The following is a 21434-nucleotide window of genomic DNA, read 5'->3' on the forward strand; positions in this document are numbered from 1 at the left end:
ACTAGTGCCTATCCTAGATTGCATGGTAGACATGTCTCATCATTGCAGAGGGAATAAAAGTAAACCTTTCCAATGGAAGCTGTTTCACCGTAGAGTATAAACGAATAAAATATAAAAATTTATGAGATTGCATAAAAAGTGAATGCTCGAAATACAAACCAAACTAAATATGAAAACCCTGATGGAAAACCACAAGAGACATGTTGATCATCTGCTTTCGGATACCGTTTGACCTGGTGTGCATTTTCCGCTTTTTGCATCTAAATTTACATGTTTGCTTGTTTTAATTGAAGTGCACAAACCTGATATTCTGCTTAATACTCAACTGAGCTTTCAAACCCCCAGTTCATCGCCAAACTGCTTATTTGCAGCTCTGAAATATCACCTGCCTGCATCAGCAGCACCACCATACTGCAGCAGAAGCCATCATCTGAACTCTGTCACTTCCAGGTGCATCCTTTTCAGTGCCCTTGGGTGGGCCTCCTGCACCATATCCTCACCAAAGCTCTGCCTGCCAAACCCCATATAATGCTCAGTTCCACTTGCATATCACCCTTTTCCCTTGCCAGCCTCTCTTATTGCTTATTTACCAGCTAATAGTAAACCAGGATTGGGAAATTACTGTCCCATCAGGCTACTCTCGATCATCTGCAAAGTGATGGAGGGTGTCGTCGACTGTGCTATCAAGCGGCACTTAATACTCTCACGCTCAGTTTGGATTCTGCCAGGGCCACTCAGCTCATGACCTCATTACAACCTTGGTCCAAACACAAACTAAAGAGCTGAAATCAAGGTGAGGAAAGAGTGACTGCCCTTGACATTGAGGTATCATTTGACCGAGTGTGGCACCAAGGAATCCTAGCCAAACTGAAGCCAATGAGAGTCGGTGGGGGGGGGAAACTCTCCATTGGTTGGAGTCATATCTATTACAAAGAAAGATAGTTGTGGTTGTTGGAGAGCAATCATCTTGGCTGCAGTACATGCCTGCATGAGTTCCTTGGGTAGTGTCCTTGACCCAACCATCTTCAGTTGCTTCATCAATGAACTTCCCTCCATCACAAGATCAAGAGTGGGGATATTTGCTGATGATTGCACAATGTTTAATACCACTGGTAATTACTCAGTTCCTGAAATTGTCCGTGTCCATATGCAGCAAGACCTGGACAACATTCGGGTTTGGCCTGATGTGGGGCACAAATAGTAGCGACCACTTAAATGCCAGGCAATAGCCATTTCCAACAACAGAGAACCTAACTATCTCCCCTTAATATTCAGTGGCATTACCATTGCTGAATACCCCGCCATCAATATCCTGTGGATTACTATTGATCAGAGTCTTAACTGAACCAGGCATTGTCATGACTCAGTGGGGATAGTGCGCTGTAATATTGAGTCCCATTATTCCCCAAGCCGTGACAACTGTGAAAAGTTTGACCAAACCACCAGATTCCCTCAATTGTACCTAACTGTTTAATTTAGGTTAACAGAATACGAGCACCAGGTTTGTAAACTTAATAAGTAAACAACTGTTTATTGAACAAATTGTCTTTAACTAGCAGCAAAAGAGAGAAATATGAATTGTTAACTTCTAACTCTGCCTGCTTCCTAAATCCCTCCACACAGGGATTTTAAGGGTGGGATAACACAGTTCGATAGCGCCAATCCGGAGTACAGGATTCGATGGGTTGATTTTGATCGCTGTCTTCCAAATTCCTTTCAGTTCCTGTTTATGTCACAAGGTGGTCTTCCAGCACTTTCAGTATTTAGTTCACTAGTTGAGCACTTGCTTTTCATTGTCTCTAACAGTGCTTTTCCCCTTTTCCTTTTTACAGGGGTTTCCTCAGAGAGGGTGAGAGAGAGCAGGTTATACAGATGAGGAAGAGAGATTTTAGATGTTTTCTCTTTGCAGGCCAGGAGCTTTCTGCTGCCCTGCTCTTCGCACACAACCCTGGTCACCTGGTCAGGAGCAAATTAAAATGCTGCTGTCAGGCAGCTCCCTTGATCCAGAACTCCTTTCCAGCACCATCCTGTCTTTCATGGCACACTCTGTTCCAGGACTGCAACATTGTATATATCCCTCATCCTGTTCCACTGGACATGTCATTTAAACTGCAGCCATTGTAATTCTAATCCACAGTCCAACAGAAATAAAAAAAGATACGTTCCTTACAGCATATAAATACTGTGACTATAAGAGTAAGCCAAAGGCCTGGAATACTGTGTCGCGTAGCTCACCACCTGACTCCCCGAGCCTGTGCACCAAGTAAAAGGCACAAGTTGGGAGCATGATGGAATACTGTCCACTTGTCTGGATTAGTGAAGCTCCAACAACACTCAAGTAGTTCAGGACAAAGAAATCCACTTAATTGGCATCCCATCCACCATCTTAAACATTCATTTCCTCCACCACCGGCGCACAGTAGCAGCAGTGTGCACCATATACAAGATGTGCTGCAGCAATATGCCAAACCTCCTTCGACATCACCTTCCAAACCCGTGACCTCAGCCACCTACAAGGACAAGGGCACATATGCATGGGAACACCATCATTTGCAAGTTCCTCTCCCAAGCTACAAACCATCCTGCCTTGAAGCTATATTGCATTTCCTTCACTGTTGCTGAGTCAAACCTGGAACTTCCTAACAGTGCTGTGGGTATACCTAATACCAGATGCAGTGGTTCAAGAAAGTGACTCACCACCACCACCTCCAGGCCAATTTGGGATGAGCAACAAACGCTGGCTTAGCCAGCAACACTCATCCCATGAAAGAATTTTTTAAAAACTCATGGCCCTGCACTCTGGTATTCCCTTCCACATTCCACCACACCTTTAGTTTGCTACATCTTTCATTATCTTTAGAAGTTTTTTTTTCAAGTCAAGTACTGTTTTATTTCTATTTTTTTGAAAATGCCTCAGGATACTTCACTACATTAAAGGTTCCACATAATGTCTAATTTGGATTATGTTGCAGTAGGATAGTTTACTGTTGTACTCGTTACAGATTTGAAACAACTGTTTTTAAAAGTGCTGGACTGGTGGCGGTTAAGAGTTGCAGTTTGCTCTATCAAGGAACAGGAAGACCTGGCATCGTTTTGGTCAGTTTTTGTTGTCAGCCTTTCTGACCAGGGGAAACTTCAAATAAAGAAGGATTAATTGTAGAACAGAAGTTAAGATTTGTCAGTTTGGGGCATTCGATGAGTGTAAAGCACGAAAAATGCTGGATAGCAAAGTGATATCTCATCTCAGCAGGATAAATGAATTTGAGGATTGACTAAAAATAAATGCAAAATGGTAGAGTGTATAAAACTCCCCCTGACGTGTGACAAAATGGGCATGATGTGAGTCTTAACCTGGTTTTTAAGATGAGTTTGATGTGAATTTTTATTTTAAGGTTAGAAGATTGTGTTGATGGCCAGCAGCCTTCAGTAGCTCCAACTTCTAGATCGATTACAGAGAAGACTTCACAAACAGTAGTGAAGGATTATGGATTTTGGTGTCCACGGCCCTTGAAAACCCCTACTGGGCACGGCAGTTCGTTTCTTGGTGTAGATGACTGTTTGCCTCCATGTCCCAACATGTACTTCAAAGAAGATGAACTAAACTTTGCCAAATGTTTCATTGGAGTTGTTTCTATCTTTTGTCTGTGTGCAACTCTCTTTACATTCCTGACTTTCCTCATCGATGTTAGAAGATTTCGGTACCCTGAACGGCCAATCATTTTCTATGCGGTATGCTATAGCATAGTTTCTCTAATGTACTTAGTGGGTTTTGTTGCTGGTAATAGCATAGTGTGCAACAAGGCGGATGAAAAACTGGGAACTATGGAAACGGTTGTCATAGGAGCACAGAACAAGGGGTGCAGCATCCTTTTCATGTTGTTGTATTTCTTTACCATGGCAGGAACTGTTTGGTGGGTGATCCTGACCATAACCTGGTTCCTGGCAGCAGGACTTAAGTGGAGTTGTGAAGCCATTGAACAGAAAGCGTTGTGGTACCATTCTGTTGCCTGGGGAATACCTGGGATATTCACAATAATGCTGCTTGCTTTAAACAAAGTTGAAGGCGACAATATCAGTGGTGTTTGCTTTGTTGGGCTGTATGACTTGAATGCTTTGCGTTATTTTATCTTGACGCCCTTGTGCCTCTGTGTGGTGGTGGGATTGTCCCTTCTGTTGGCAGGAATTATTTCCTTGAATCACGTGCGACAGGTGATCCAACATGATGGAAGAAATCAGGAGAAACTGAAGAAATTTATGATTCGAATCGGAGTTTTTAGCGGCCTATACTTGGTACCTCTGGTTGGGCTTCTGGGATGCTATATTTATGAGCAAGCCTTTCGGACAACTTGGGAAACTACATGGGTTCATGATTACTGTCAGGATTATCCCATACCATGCCCCAATCAGGTACATTTAGAAAGTGCATGATTTGGAATGTTTTCTATATTTTAAATGCTCATTGTAATTCAGTGTACACTATTGTTTTCAGTAATTATGTGTTCACAGTAAACAGGCAGCCATTGGGATTTCCATTTCTGAGGTGGATGTGTTTTAAGATGGTAACTAGGTGGCCAGTAACCAATGAGATAGTCACAGGTGGTCCTCCTGGTCAATAGTTCAAATGAACCCTTAAACGTCTTTATGCTCAGTTTTCTTTGGAACCTGTTCTATGTCAGCCATGGCTCAGTTGGTAGCACCCTCGTCTCTGACTCTGAAGGTTGCAAGTTCAAATCCTACTCCAGGACTTGAGTGTAACAATCTAGGCTGATACTCAGTACAGCACTGAGGGAGTACCACATTGTCAGTATTGTCATAATTTGAATGAAACATTAAACCAAGGCTATTTCTGCCCTTTCGGTTGGACTGTTTTGAAGATCAGGAGAGTTATCTCCAGTGTCTGGCCAATATTTATCCCTCAGTCAACATCACAAAAACAGATTATCTGGTCATTCTTACTTTGCTGTTTTTGGGAGTTTGTTGTGCACAAATTGGCTACCCCGTTTCCTCCATTACAACAGTGACTACACTTCATAAGTACTTTATTGACTGTAAAGCACTTTCGGACATCTGGTTGTTGCGAAAGGCATTGTATAAATGCAGGTCTTTTTAAAGTGAACATACAGAGGGAGACATTAGGGAATGCAGGCTACATCAATCTCAGCACCAGTGTGTTGCAATATTCTATTTATAGTTTGTTGGCAGCTGAAGTTGGTGACGATTTTGAAATACCTGACTTGCCTTGATAGTTTATAGATCAAAAATGTTTATTCTTTGACTATTGTGCAAAAGAACAGGTGTCTAAAATTAGTCAGCACACATGCAATAGAGGGGTAGGGTTACTCTAGTGCTCTCTACAGTGAGCTGCAGGATATTTGTTTGGTTAATATTTCAGAGCGCTCTGATTTTTTTTGCTCCTGTGCTGCAATTGCTGTTTGTGATCTTTAATTACATTCTGATCTTCAAATGCAACTTCATCTCAATTTCACCAACTCTATACATAGCATACTGGGTATGGAAGTATTTTCCTTTTTAATGTTTCTTCAGCTGTTTAGAAACTTTTGCAGGAGCAGTACAAATTTACATTTTGGCACAATTGTATGTCCTAGGGCTATGTACACCAAACCATAATTAAGAAACATAATTTGCATTTGTGATCAAATTTTGTGATCAAATGGTAGTTAGTTATATTCAATATAATTGGCTAAATCCATTTTTAAAAAATTAATGTGTATTTGTACATCGATTTTCCGTGGTAAATGCTGTGCTACATTTAAGCAATTACTTAACAAATCAAACATCTATTTAATAACATACATTTCACTTTTGCATTATTTAGTGTTTATAATATTTTGATAACCAAATTTTGGCATTTTTAATTACACAGAATTCTGCTTTCTTTTCCCATATTTCTGAGACCATTCAGATAGTTGAAAGCTGGTTTGCAGTTAGAGCTCTTTTAATTATGCTAATACTGTTATAATTATTTCATATACTTAGAAATTATTTTGAAATGTTTGGTCTCAGTTAAGCTTTGTTTATTTGAAATAAGATGATGCAAACATTCAGACAGCTTTGCATGCAGAGGCAGCTTGAGATGTGGCACTAATCTAGTAACACCAGAAGGTCCTTGGTTTAACTCATAGTTGGCCTGAGTTAACTAACCTAGGCTGTGGCGTTACAATTGGTCTCACCATCCCTGGAGCTAGGAGGAGATTTGATCAGCACTTGGTCACAATCTCATGGTGAAAAGTGTTCAGGTGACACCGTCATGGTGTTCATCTGTGATGCTATGCACAACCAAATAGCCTGTTGGCAACTCGCTGTCCAGCTCTGTCACCCATGAAAAATGGCCACTTAACCCTAGGTGCCAGAATGCTGCTGTTCCCATAAGACTGCACTAGGGCACTGTCTCCAGTTTTTGCTGTTAAAAATGGTGGTGTTTGGGCAGCAAATTTTACCAAGTATAAAAACTTGCCAAATCACTTGCCGTAACCATTTGTCAGCAAGAAGAGCAGCGGAGGGAAACAATTGAGTGATTAGGCTCCCTCTTTTGGAATGAGAGTTCAATTACTGCAACTGAGACATATTTTGGCTTTTTTAACAGGCCTTAATCTGTGTTCAAATCTGTAATAATTTATCAACAGTTTTGTTTGGTGCTGCCAGAGAGATCTAGAGCTAGAATTTCCCAGAGCCATGCACTTGCTATTAATTTGGAAACAACAACCACTTTCACCTTTAATGTAGTAAATTGTCCCAACGAAATCCTGGAGAAAAGGTATAAACAGTTATTTTTTTTGCCATTTTTCCTTCCAAATTTACAGCAGGAAATTGGAATAACTCCCACAGAAACTCCAGTTTCTGATATTTGCAGTGCATTATTGTGCAACTGCGTTGTGTCATGAACAGTATTGCTCAGAGCATTCTTCCTACTGATAAATTATAAATTGCAATCTGTAATCTTAATTAAAATATGTGCTATTTGGTAAACTGTTGATGTTGTGGCACAGTAGTTTTAATGAGGTTGACAATGCTCACTGGTCTTCCTTTGGAATATTTTGATGCAGTAATTGTTTTTTTTGTATTTCCTTTCAGGTAAAAACTCTGACCAGGCCTGACTTGTCTCTCTTTATGATGAAGTACCTGATGACTCTAGTTGTCGGTATACCGGCAGTTTTCTGGGTTGGCAGTAGAAAGACGTGCTCTGAATGGGCCAATTTCTTTCACAGTGCCCGCAAGCGAGAGTAAGACCAACTTTTAATCTCTTCACTAAGAATGCTCACGTTGGGCAAGGAAAGGAATAGGGGTGTGTGGGTGGATGAAGGAGGTGAATGAGATTTTAGCTACTGTGTTACATTGCGGTGGTGGATATTTAGGATTGGATTGGACACAGGCTGAGCTCAACCATGGGATATACATGGGAAAAGCCAGGTGTTTCCCCATGTGAGGGAGGCTGCTTTTGAGCACAAATCAGCTTTAAAGCAGCATTGACATGTTGGCCTTTTGTAATGTTTGTAATATTTTAGTTTATGTACAGCAGTTGAACTTGGTGATAATTTGGTAACTGTTAGAGTTAAAGAACAACAGTCCAGCACATTTCATGTTCATTATTTCTGTGGCTAGCGAACAAATAACCAAATTTATTGAATTCAATTTCACAACATGATATATTGGCATTTGGGCCTTGATTTCAGGGTTGCTAGTCCAGCAGCATAACTATCATGTCCATCTCAAATATTGAAAATAAAAATTTAAGCACTGTCAGTTTCAACAACTTACATGTATTTTTTTCTGAATATTTTTTCTTCCCATCTTAGCCCTATTACTGAAAGTCGGAGAGTGCTGCAAGAGTCCTGTGAATTTTTTCTAAAGCATAATTCTAAAGTTCAACACAAAAAGAAACACAAGTCAAGTTCCCATAAACTCAGGGTAATCTCTAAATCCATGGGGACATCCACTACAGGCATGGCAAATCATGGGACATCAACCTTGCCTGCAACCAATCACGAATCCTTCAGTCAAGGGACATTTTCAGAGGCTAAACCTTTTCTTGAAATCAATGAGCATGATGCTTTTCTCCCCGCTATCCCTTCTGCATTGAACACCTCCGCCGGGGAACAAGCTTCTCTCAGTTTATCTGGACAAGCGGTGTCTGCTGACCTGCCAGAGAAAAGGAGTAAAGGGGGAAGTATATCTGGACGAATAAGCAACCAATCTGAAGGCTTGCCGCGTGTCCCAGATGGACGGTAAGAAAATAATGGTTTGCTGCATAGTTTAGTAATGACAATAAAGGTATATAAAGCGCAGTGAAATTTGCCTTTAAATATCACCATGGTGGGTATTCAAGCTTGTGGATAAAATCTTACATTCCAAAATTACGTCTCATTTATACTCGTATGTTTACACTCAATTGAAATGGACTGCAGCAGTTTAAGAAGGCAGCTCACCACCACCTTCTCGAGGGCTATTAGGGATGGGCAATAAATGCTGGCCTAGCCAGCAATGCCCACATCCCATGAATGAATAAAAAACAAGAAACGATCAATAGCTGTAAGAATCAATTTTGAAATAATTTGCTTTACCTAGGAAGGAGTCTTACAGCTTGTAGGACTTCCTATTAAAGATACTTCAAACTGGATTGATCTGCCTCAACTTCTTATGTGGCCTGCTGTTTCTCAGCAAATAAAATTGATGAGATCAGGTCCACTCCTCACATATTAAAGCAGTATACAGAAACACGGGAATTTGGATGTACTAGCCAGTTTGAGGTGTTGGCCAACGTCAATCATCATACTGTCTGTAGACAGTTTGAAGTAATCTTTTTGCTTTGAATGAATTTAAATTGGCCAGTAATTTGAATTAAACCACAGAGCAAAGTGTAATGTAGTTTCTTTTTAATTCATTCATGGGATGTGGGTGTTGCTGGCTAGGCTAGCATTTATTGATGCCAATGTTGTCTACAATGTCTTCTGGGCCTGCTGGCAGGTGCTGCACCAATAGGACAAATCCAGCCCTCTGTTTTTCTCTCTCTACAGGTGCTGTCAGACCTGATGAGTATTTCCAGTATTTTCTATTCTATTATTGTTTATCCTTTCTTGATAGGTATAATATCACAGTCCTTGTATCATTCTTAATATTTTTTACACCCTCTCCAGTGCCCCTCTAACCTTTATATAATCTGCCGACTATACTGCACACAGTACTCCAAGTATGGTTTAACCAAGGTTCATTACAAGTTTGGCACAGCTTCCCTACTTTTCCACTCTATCCTTGAAATAAACCCAGTGTTTGTCGTCTTTTGCAATGGCCTTATTAAGCTGAATCTTATGCATTTGAGCTTCTTTCTTTTATTCATGCCCCCAGCCCTTCTTTTCCACTGACTTTCACTTGCCCCGACTGCATCCAATTATTGGCAGGTTTGGTCAGGAGACTTCAAGTTATCCGCTGCCACCTCTATTTCTCCCATTGTAGTCGCATTCCTTTCTTCAGTTCACCACAAAAGAGTGAAATACTGCCTTCCAAGGCACCTGTGATTTCCTACATCCATCATCACCTACACTCCTATCAACCTGACCATTCTCCTTTGCTTGCAGCGTTCCAGTTTCTTTTGCCATTCTGTGTTCAATGGTTCTGTATCCTGCTTTTTCTACTCCTTCCACTTCTAGTCTCACTAACTTCCTGCTCTTCTCACCTGTATTCACTTAACCAACTTCCGTGACCCTCCAACTATACTCTTTATATACCTGACTTCTTCCTTCCCACTTTCTTACATGATTCTATTCTCAGCTACTAGCACATTTTATCTATGATTGTGGTGTGTTACAGCTCACTTAGGGAGTCCATGTTGCTATTTTTATACGCATGTTGCAGCCTGGAGCAATGGATAGTGATGGTAGAGGCTCCAATGTGCTTTCCATCACATGGCTGACAAGGCTCCTGCTCTTCTAACGCATGCCAATGGTAGACAGTAAGGATTTGCAGATTGATACTCAACCTGCTTGGCTACATTATGAAAGCACCTCCCTTGGCCATCAAGTCCTCTGGTGGGACTTGAACCCAGAGTTTCTGGCTTAGAGGCAGGGACACTACCTACTGCACCACAAGACCTAAACCTCCTTAGCATCTCCTTTATTCTTTCACTTTATGCACTAGCCCCAAAACTCTAATGACGTGACAGGTTTCAACAAGAAACAGTTAACTTCAGTACAATGGGCTTTTCAGATGCTACATGCTTGAACCAGGCCCTCAAAGCCCCGCCTCCCAGATTACCTGCGCTTTGGGCTCATTGGTCGGAGCCTCCAAGAACAGTTGCGTGACTCCTGATAGCCAGAGGGGCTATACCTTCAGTTCTGCATTTCTTCCCCCTTTAGTTTCTTTACAGTTTCTATTTACAGAGAACATTTGAATATCCAACAACATACACATATATGTACAACTCTGGTGATTAAAGGTTAAGCCTCAAGTGCTTTCCTTATTCGGTTAGAGTGGCATAGCTCTATCACTTGAGATTCTTCCCTAGGATCGACATGATCAGGAGCTGCAACACCAGATACATCATTAGAACGTGGCACTTCAGGGTTTGGCAACTCTACAGAGACATCGGGCATGTCTATTCTAGATCGATCTGTCACCTCAGGGATTAATGGTGTGACAATTAATTACACGCGGAATAGCTGGTTGTTGGAATGTCTCTCTAATCCAAGGATGGTCCACATGTTTTTGAACAATTCGGTCTTCCACTTCTACCTGGAAGGACAAGGAACCAGTTTCTGAGACAATTGTACCAGGAACCCAATAAGGTCCACTTCCAATATTCTACACGAAAACTGTCCCTCCTACAGTGAATGTGTGAGCTTTGCGATAAATATCGTGATTCAATTTTTGATTCTGATCCTTCTCTATCTTCCCCTCTAAATTTGGAAACACCAGACTTAACCTTGTACGTAGGTGGTGTTTCGTCAATAATTCAGACGATGTTGAACCCATAGTTGAATGAGGAGTCATACGATAATTGAGAAGAGGGAAAGTAGAGTTTTTAAAGTACCTTATGATTACCTCTTAATTCCTGATTTGAAAGTTTGCACAGCTCTTTCAGCTGACCCATTTGATGAGGGATGATATGGTGCTGTTTTAATATGTCTGATTCCATTTAAACTCATGAATCTCTGAAACTCTGTACTGGTAAAGACTGTACCGTTATCAGAAACGATGACTTCTGGTAGGCCATGTACACTAAAACTATGACGCAGCTTTTGGATAGTTGCACTCTGTTGGCGATCTGACTTCATACACACGCATTCATTTACAATGCACAATTGCGATCAATAAAAACATGGTACCTAAGAATGGTCCTACAAAATCAACATGTAGTCCAACCCAGGATCAACCAGGCCACTCCCAAGGATGCAGGAGAGCTGAAACAGGCAACCTCTGTTGTTGCTGACAATGGAGATAGTGCTTGACCATGTTTTCAATGTCACTGCCTATGCCTGGGCACCAGACAAAATTCACGCAAGCATTTTCATCTTGATATGCCTGGATGCGCACTGTGAGCCTCTGTCAATAGTGGTTCTCTTCCTTGCAAAAGGATGACAACTCTTGATTCCCCACAACGAGATTCCATCTTGACAACTTAACCCTGTTTTTCGGGCATGGAATGGTCTCATCTGTTCAGACACTGGTGAATTTGACCACCCTTGCAATACAAGGTCTGACTTCTAACAAAATTGGATCTCTGTTCATCCAATTTCTAATTTGCTTCGTGCACACAGGTGAAGAATCCAAGAAATTCAGTATAAGCACAACTTCTTGTGGCACTGGAGCATGTACAATGCTATTTGGCAACAGGAGATGACTGAGTGTGTCCGTGTTTGCAATTAATTAACACACATTGGACATGGCAGCGCAGATGATGTGCTCTGTTTGCAGGATGTGGGAGCTTCTGGATACCAGTGTGATCCAGGGCAAACACATCTACAGTAAGTGTTTGCGGCTGCAGGGACTTCGGCTCCAAGTTATTGAGCTGGAGGCCGAGTTGCAGACACTGCGGCATATCAGGGAGGGGGAAAGTTACCTGGACACTTTATTCCAGGAGGCGGTGACACAGCTTAGGATGGAGTCTTCTGATTTGGTCAGGGACAGGAGGGTATGACTGCAAGTGAGGCAGGTAAGGGCACCCAGAGGGCAGGAGTGCGGGAGCCTCGGTCCTTGCAATTGTCCAACAGGTTTGAGGTTTCTTCAGCTTGTTTGGATGAGAGTGGTGGCTGCAAGGTGGATGAGCTACCTGGCCATGGCACCGCAATACAGGAAGCCATTCAAGCGGGAGGAGATAGGAGGAATGTAGTGGTAGTAGGGGATAGTATATTCAGAGGGATTGACACCATTCTCCGCAGAAAAGAGCATGTGTCCAGACAGCTGTGTTGCCTGACCAGTGCCAGGGTTTGGGACATCTGTTTGGGGCTGGAGAGGAACTTACACTGGGAGGGGGACAACTCAGCTGTCGTGGTCCATGTTGGTACCAATAACATAGGCAGGACAAAGAAGGAGGTTCTGCATTGTCCATATGAGGAGCTTGGCACCAAGTTAAAAAGCAGAACCTCAAAGGTCACAATCTCTGGATTATTACCTGAGCCACGTGCAAACTGGCATAGGACAAATCGGATTAGGGAGATGAATGCGTGACTCAAAGACTGGTGTGGGAGAAGTGGGTTCTGTTTCGTGGGGCACTGGCATCAATACTGGTGAAAGTGGGATCTGTACCGTTGGGACAGTCTACACCTGAACCATGCTGGGTCTGGTGCCCTTGCGAGCCGCATAACTAGGGAAGTATGGGGGCAAGGGTACAAATTTAGGAAGCTGTGGTAAATCAAAGAACAGAGACAAGACAAAAGAGAAAGGTATTATTACAGGAAATGAAAAACAGATCATGACAGGAAGGGATAGAATGTACAAATCTAACAATGAGACTAGAAGTTATAAAAAAAAAAGGATAAAACTAGAGGCTCTATATCTAAACGCACGAAGCATTCGAAACAAAATAGATGAGCTGGGAGCACACGTAGAAATAAGTAAGTAAGTACAGTTTGATAGCTATTACAAAGACATGGCTGCAGGAGGACATGGATTGGGATCTGAATATTAAAGGGTATAGGACGTTTAAGAAGGACAGGAAGCGAGGAAAAGGTGAAGGGATGACTCTATTAGTTAATGGTGGTATTAGCACAATAGAGGATGACCTAAGTTCAGGAAACCAGAATGTGGAAACGGTTTGGGGAGAGATGAGAAATGGTAACGGCAAGAAGTCACTTGTGGGAGTCATGTACAGGCCCCTTAATAGTAACCACATGGTGGAATGGAGCGTAAAGGAAGAAATAAAGGGAGCTTGTCAGAAAGGCACGACGATAATCACGGGAGATTTTAATCTACATATAGACTGGAAAAGTCAGATGGGCAAAGGTAGCCTGGATGAGGAGTTCATAGATTATTTCCGGGATAGTTTCTTAGAACAGCATGTTCTGGAGCCAACCAGAGATAAGGCTATACTAGACCTGGTATTGTGCAACATACGAACATAGGAATCGGGAGCAGGAGGAGGCCACTCGGCCCCTCGAGCCTGCTCCGCCATTCAATAAGATCATGGCTGATCTGAATGTAGCCTCAACCCCACATTCCTGTCTACCCCTGATAACCTTTCACCCCCTTGTTAATCAAGAATCTATCTAGCTCTGCCTTAATGTTTAGAGACTCTGCTTCTGCTGCCTTTTGAGGAAGAGTTCCAAAGACTCAACCCTCTGAGAAAAAAATTTCTCCTCATTTCTGTCTTAAATGAGCGATTCCTTATTTTTAAACCATGACCCCTAGTTCTAGATTCTCCCACGATAGGAAACATCCTCTCTACAATCCTGAGGGGTCTTGACAGGGTGGATGTGAAGGTTTCAATTAAGTCGCCACTCACTCTTCTAAATTCCAGTGGATACAAGCCTAACTTGTCAACCTTTCTTCATAGGACAACCCACCCATTCCTGGTATTAGCCTAGTAAACCTTCTCTGAACTGCTTCTAACGCATTTACATCTTTCTTGAAATAAGGCGACCAGTTCTGTACACAATATTCCAGATGTGGTCTCACCAGTGTCCTGTACAACTGAAGCATAACCTTCCTACTTTTGTAATCAATTCCCCTCCACAATAAATGATAAAATATTAGCTTTCCTAATTACCTGCTGTACCTGCATACTAACCTTTTGTGATTCATGCACTAGGATACCCAGATTCCTCTGAATCTCAGAGCTCCTCAATCTCTCTCCATTTAGATAATAAATTTTTTATTCTTCCTGCCAAAATGAACAATTTCACGTTTTCCCACATTATACTCCATTTGCCAGATCTTTACCCACTCACTTAAGCTATCTATGTCACTTTGTAACCTCCATATGTCCTCTTCAAAATTTATTTTCCTACCTATCTTTGTCATCAGCAAATTTAGCAACCATTTCTTCAGTCCCTTTATCCAAGCCATTATATAGTTTTGTAAAAAGTTGAGGCCCTCTTTGATCCCTGTGGCACACCACTCATCACATCCTGTCAACCAGAAAAAAACCCATTTGTGCCAACTCTCTGCTTCCTGTTAGCTAGCCAATCTTCTATCCATGCCAGCATGTTACCCCCTACATCGTAAGCCCTTATTTTCTGCAATAACCTTTTGATGTGGCAGCTTATCACATGCCTCTGGAAATCTAAATACAGTACATCCACCAGTTCCCCTTTATCCACAGCACTTGACTCCTTCAAAGAACTCCAAAAATTGGTTAAACATGGTTTCTCTTTTACAAAACTATGTTGACTCTGCCCAAATGCCTTGTATTTTTCTAAATGCCCTGCTATAACATCTTTAATAATAGCTTCTAACATTTTCCCTATGGCAGGCATTAGGCTAACTGACCTATAGTTTTCTGCTTTCTGTCTCCCCTTTTTGAATAAAGGAGTTATATTTGCTATTTTCCAATCTAACGGAACCTTCCCCGAATCTAGGGAATTTTGGAAAATTAAAACCAGTGCATCAACTATCTCACTAGCCACTTCTTTCAAGACCTTAGGATGAAGTCCATCCGGACCTGGAGATTTGTCAGCCCCAACGATTTTCTCAATACCACTTTCCTGGTGATTGTAATTTTCCTGAGTTCTTCCCTTCCATTTCCTGATTTACAGCTATTTTCAGGATGTTACTTGTGTCCTCGATAGTGAAAACCGAAGCAAAATACCCGTTTTAATTCATCCGCCATCTCCCTACTTTCCATTATCGATTCCCTAGACAAACACACTCTATAGGACCAAAGCTCACTTTGTTAACATTCTTCTTATTTAAATATATATAGAAACTCTTACTAAAATTACTAGCTAGCTTTCTCTCATTCTCCAATTTTTCCTTCCTTATCTCTTTGTCACTCTTTGCTGTTCTTAATATTCTTTCCAATCTTCTGACCTGCCACCTGTCTTTGCCTAATTAAATGCTTTTTCTTTAAGTTTGACACTGACTTTAACATTTTAGTTAACCATGGATGGTGGGCCCTCTCCTTGGGATTTTTCTTTCTCATTGGAATTCTGAAATATTTCTTTAAATGTCTGCCACTGAATTTCTATTGACTTATCCCATGACTTCCTTTGCTAGTTCACTTTAGCTAGCTCTGCTTTCATGCCCTCATAATTGTCCTTATTTAAAATACTAGTCTTGGGCACACTCATTTCTCCCTCAAAATCAATGTAAAATTCAACCATATTATGATTGCTGCTACCTTGGGGTGCCTTCAGTTGGATTAATCCTATCTCGTTGCTCAATACCAGGCCTAGTTTTGCCTCCTCTCTGGTTGGCTGCAGAACTTGCTATTCTAAGAAACTATCCCAGAAACATTCTATGAACTCCTCATCTATGCTACCTTTGCTCATCTGATTTTTCCAGTCTATATGTAGATTAAAATCCCCCATGATTACTGCTGTACCTTTCTGGCAAGCTCCCATTATCTCTTCTCTTATACTCTGCCCTACTGTGTAGTTACAATTAGGGGGTCTGTACACCACTCCCACAAGTGACTTCTTGCCTTTATAATTCCTCCTCTCAATCCAAACCACTTCTACATCCTGGTTTCCTGAACTTAGGTCATCTCTCTCTACTGTGCTAATACCATCATTAATTAACAGAGCCACCCTTCCACCTTTTCCTAACTTTCTGTCCTTTCTAAATGTCACATACCCTTGAATATTCAGGTCCCACCTATGTCATCCTGTAGCCATGCCTCTGTAATGGCTTATCAGATCATACTTATTTACTTCTATTCGTGCTGTCAGTTCATCTGTTTTGTTTCAAATGCTATGCATGTTTAGATACAGAGCCTTTAGTTTTGTCCTTTTATTATTCTTGTAGTGTCTAGCCTTATCTGTTGATTGACTCCTAGATTTGTACTCTCTGTCCCTTCTTGTCACAGTCTGGTTATCATTTCCCGTATTAATACCTGTCTCTCTTGCCTTGTCTCTACTCTTTGGTTTACCACATCTTCCCAAATTTGATCCCTTGCCTCCGCTATTCAGTTTAAAACCCCCTTCCCTGTTAGGCTCGCGAGGACACCAGCTCCAGCATGGTTCAGGTGTAGACCATTCCAACGGTACAGATCCCATTTTTCCCAATACTGGTGCCAGTGCCCCACAAACCGGAACCCACTTCTTCCACACCAGTCAATGAGCCATGTCTTCATTTCTCTAATCTTATTTGTCATATGCCAATTTGCACGTTGCTCGGGTAATAATCCGTAAATTATTACCTTTGAGGATGTGCTTCTTAATTTGGTGCCTAGCTCCTCATATTGACTATGCAGAACCTCCTTCCTCATTTTCCCAAGTCATTGGTACCTACATGGACCACGACCATGGATCCTCCCCCTCCCACTGCAAGTTCCTCTCCAGCCCTGAGCAGATGTCCCAAACCCTGGCACAAGGCAGGCAACAAAGCTGCCTGAACTTTCGCTCTTTGCTACAGAGAACAGTGTCAATCCCCCTTACTATACTGTCCCCTACTACGTTCCTCCCCCCACTTGGATGGCTTCCTATACCATGATCAGTTTGTTCATACACTCTGCAGCCCCTGCTCTCATCCAAACAAGCTGAGAGAACCTCAAACCTGTTGGACAATTGCAGAGGCTCACAATCGTGCCCTCTGGGTCCCCTTACCTGCCTCACTCACAGTCACACCCTCCTGGTGTGACTGCCTCCTGGTATAAAACATCCAGGTAACTTTCCCCCTCTCTGATGTGTCACAGAGTCTGCAACTCAATGACTCTTGAGTCGAAGTACCTCAAGCTGCAAACACTTACTACAGATGTGTTTGCCCTGGATTACAATGTTAACCGGGAGCTCCCACATGCAGCAGCCTTGACACATCACCTGTTCTGCCATCCTGAATGTGTTTTAAATAATTACTTAATCATTATATTAATAATTTATTTATGTTGCTTTCTTATATATTAACTTTACCACCAAATTGTGTACTATTTTAAACCTTGGGGGAAAGAATAGAATTTACCCACTTACCAGATACTCACCAAACAATAGAGCAAGAACCAATTTCTATGGGGCAAGAAAGATAGAAAGGGGTAACAAACAACTCCTTTGCCCAACTCCCCTCTCGCCAAACTCCAAGTCTTCACTCAGTTAGTCTAGGCTGCATTAAAGAACCCTGAATTTATAGTAAACTGAACTGGGGCTACAGGAACCAGATTCAACCAGTTAGCTAATTAACTACTCAGCTCCTACAGCTGAGAGTGGGTTTACCCTTTCTAAACTGCAAGAAAGAGAGAACCTAGCCTGCTTACACAGTACTTTCCAGTTACTACCAGTTACAGATTAGATTTTAAGAGCAAAATTTAAGAACAAAATTATCACTTAAAACTCCCCTCTCACCAAACTCCAATTCTTTACTCTGTCAGCTGCACTCCGTTCGTGATGCTGGGGACCTCAGGAGGTCGTCGAGGTGTACCATCCACTTGGTGCTTCTGGCAGAAGATGGTTGCAAATGCCTCAGCTTTGTCTTTTGCACTGATATTCAGGACTCCCCCATCATTGAGGATGAGGTTATTTGTGGTGCCTCCTCTTGTTAGTTGTTTAATTGTCCATCACAGTCATGACTGGACTAGTGTTCCCTAGCTTTCTCTTACTGGAGAGCATGAAAAGGAGAGGGAACAATTTTAAGTTTAAATCCAGCAACATACCAAGAATGCTATGAATGGAATACCAGAAACAGAAAGGAGCATATTTTCCAGGGAGTTTATGTGCCCTTTGTGCAGTATAATGATGATTACTGCTATCTGGTATATATGTTACATCTAGAATGTAATGAAAATCTTGCGCTGTGCACATTTCCTATCTGCCAACAATTTTGTTTTTGTCAGACTTTTTTGTTAACGTTATACTGTATCAATTCCTCTGCCCACTTTTATAATGGAAACTGCCTATAGAAACTGTAATTGCGCCGCCTTGTCACTGGTTGCGCTGTGGCACAACAGAGATCAAGGAACAGCATGTTATCTTTCGATTAGGCGCTCTACCATTTTCTTGACTCAATATTGAGATCAGCAATTTCAGGCCATAATCTGTGCCCCCATTTTGTTTCCTTTTTCTTTGCAAATCTTGGTTTTACTCTTGTTTTTCTCTTTTTTGCTTTCGAACAGCAGCTGTTCATCAGTCTGCCATTTACACCTCCTCTGGACACTTTTTCTTGTCCCATCAGTATTCCCTTTGGCCCTTCTCCACCAATTCTTTTGTCATTTATTCTCTCCTGTCTTCCACACTGTCACAGACCTTTACTTTTGTTGTTCTTCCACCCAACTCCCTTTCACTTGTGTAAAATGTCTTACATTTCTAACTTCCGGATGACAGGTCATCAACCTGAAAAGCTACTGTTTCTCCCTCCACAGATGCTGCCTGACCTGCTGACTATTTCCAGCATTTTCTGCTCTTATTCCCTGTAATTTTTTTTTTGTGCATAGCCTGTCATTGCATTTTGTGGTATACTCTAGATTGCCACAAATCCACACAGTTTAGAGGAAAACATTGGTCCCAACAACTTTACTTCTCTGCTTCACAACTTGCAGTACTTTTTTCCAAGTAATATAAAATCTTACTTATTTAAAAATGACAGCATGTATGATTTTATAATGGCCCTGCAATTATACTCTGCCCACTTGTCTTACTTCATCTAAACCCTACATTTTATCTTGATCCTGTTTGTGTGTAATTCCATAAGAGATTGATTACTGTGTTTTTAATTGCTATTTATTCTTGAATGCAGATTAACACCAAGAGGTGACTATGCTGAGGAACATATGCCACAAAGTAGCTGTGTCCTTGTGCCCCACTATCCACGGCCCAGCAGTAGCAAGAGTCCTGCTTCTCTTCTTGTGCACGCATTACCGGATTTCAGCAAAGTTGAAGAGCCTGAGGGCGATGACTCAAATGCCTGACCAATGTTGGATTGATGCTTTTGGTGGCTTTGTGTGTCTTTTGTATTTTGACCACAGCACATGCTTTGTGAACTTGGCATTCATGACACTTAATTTTGTGAGTTTGTTACTTGTTTTTATTTTTAGAGAAAAAATTTAAATGCACTACAAATACGCATCTTGAATAGTTCAAACTTAAGTAAGCTAAAGTTGTAATATCATTGGACAATCACTATAAAATAAGGTGTGGAACCATTTTTTTACTCTTCCAAACAAAGTTTTTTTTGATACTGTACAGTCTTATGTGGTGGTCCTCCATTTTATAGGTAGCTTTGTGTTTATGGGGGAGGGAAGAAATTGAGTTTATTTTGTCTTATTTTTGTGCTTTGTAAAGTAGGCAGTGGCAGAGGTGTTCTCATGTGGTATATTTTTCTGTTCAATCAAATGGTAGTTTATAATGTTATTTTACCTTGAGTAGTGGTTATGTAATTATGGAATCTCTAGTGTGCCTTGAAATATTGATAAGTGAGGTGTTAACACTCCATATACAGCTTCTGTTGCAGTCGTCATGTACTCTGCTGCAGTGATTCTTGCAAACACAACAATTACAGTGGTTGATTCAATAGGATTAAATGTGTATACTTTGTACAGGACAGGAGCAGAGACCTGTAGTATACAACCATTAGTCTTTGAGTGTGGACCATGACAATTTAGAAGATTGTTATAATGACATGCTGGATTCTCAGCTTTATAAATAGAGGCAGAGTAGAAAAGCAAGGAAATTATGTTAAACATGCATTAAACACTAGTTAAGCCACTGCTGGAGTATTATGTTCAATTGTGGGCACCACACTTTAGAAAGGATGTAGAGGCCTTAGAGCAGATGCAAGGGGGATGTACTAGAATGGTACTAGGAATGTGGAACTTCAGTTACATGTAAACACTAGAGAAACTAGAAATTGTTCTCAATGCGGAAAGGGTTAAGGGAAGATTTGATAAAATTGTTTTTAAGAGAGTAAATAAGGTAAAGTAAAAAATGCCATCTGTTTCCATTGACAAAAGGGTTGGTAACCAGAGGGCATAAGTTTAAGGTAATTGACAAAAGAACCAAAGGTGACATGAGGAAGAAAAATTGTAGATCTAGAATACACTGTCAGAAAGGGTGGTGGAAGCAGACTTGATAACTTTCTAAAGGGAATTGGATAAATACTTGATGCAGAAAAAATATGGGGCTATGGGATAAGGGCAGGGAGATTGGGATTTATTTGTATATTTTCACATTAAGAAAGATTTTATCAGAAATTCATATGTCTTAATTGCACTGGCAGAATATCTGTGCAACTTGCAGAGTTTTAACTCCTAATCTCCTGAATCACAGTAAGTATTTGACTCTAATAAGCATGTTCACCCGGGAAAAAGATTTTCAGAGTCTGCTTTACTCTGTATGCCTAGGCATCAATTGCCCTGCTGCCCCACTGCCTTTTCAATTTGCATGGCAGCTAAAAGGATTTTGCGGCTCAGAGTTTCTTCCTTCCTTTCTGCCTTCCCCCTCTCTCTGTTTATAAGCAAAACTTTTAATCATTTGTGTTCTTTCATATTGTTTAAGATCCAAGATATTTATTGCACCTACTTTGAGGTTTTTGGACCAGAGCACGGTTAGCAAGGCAGTTTTTGGGTTTCGTCATGGGCTCTGTTATCCCAGAAACTTATTGGTTTTGCTTAGTTTTGTATTTCTTAACTAGTTCCTTTTATATCCTGATTCACTAACTGTTTCCTTCTTTTTTTTGCTAGCATTGTTTTTTTCTGATGTGTAATGACATCCCCTATGCATCACAGTCCTATCAGATGTCATAAAACTCTGGCCTTTATCCAATACCACTTTTCTACAGAAGACTTACTTGTTGGAACTGAAGAAGGTTGGTCAGCATTTAGTGGGTTCCAAGATTTCCCCATT

At 41.2% G+C, this 21434-nt stretch overlaps 1 protein-coding gene across 1 annotated transcript in view; it reads left to right on the forward strand.

The window, feature by feature from the left end:
* LOC144679559 (frizzled-6-like) overlaps positions 1–19735 on the forward strand; it is a 44766-nt gene extending 25031 nt beyond the window's left edge. The window contains exons 4-7 of the mRNA XM_078540059.1: positions 3393–4407; positions 7093–7241; positions 7815–8243; positions 19330–19735. Coding sequence (XP_078396185.1) covers positions 3393–4407; positions 7093–7241; positions 7815–8243; positions 19330–19501 — 1765 coding nt within the window. The 3' untranslated portion in view covers positions 19502–19735. The remainder of the gene's footprint in view (positions 1–3392; positions 4408–7092; positions 7242–7814; positions 8244–19329) is intronic.
* Positions 19736–21434: the final 1699 nt, after the last annotated feature.

The sequence above is a fragment of the Cetorhinus maximus genome, chromosome 4 (genome assembly GCF_964194155.1).
Source record: "Cetorhinus maximus chromosome 4, sCetMax3.hap1.1, whole genome shotgun sequence".
Classification (NCBI taxonomy): Eukaryota; Metazoa; Chordata; class Chondrichthyes; order Lamniformes; family Cetorhinidae; genus Cetorhinus; species Cetorhinus maximus.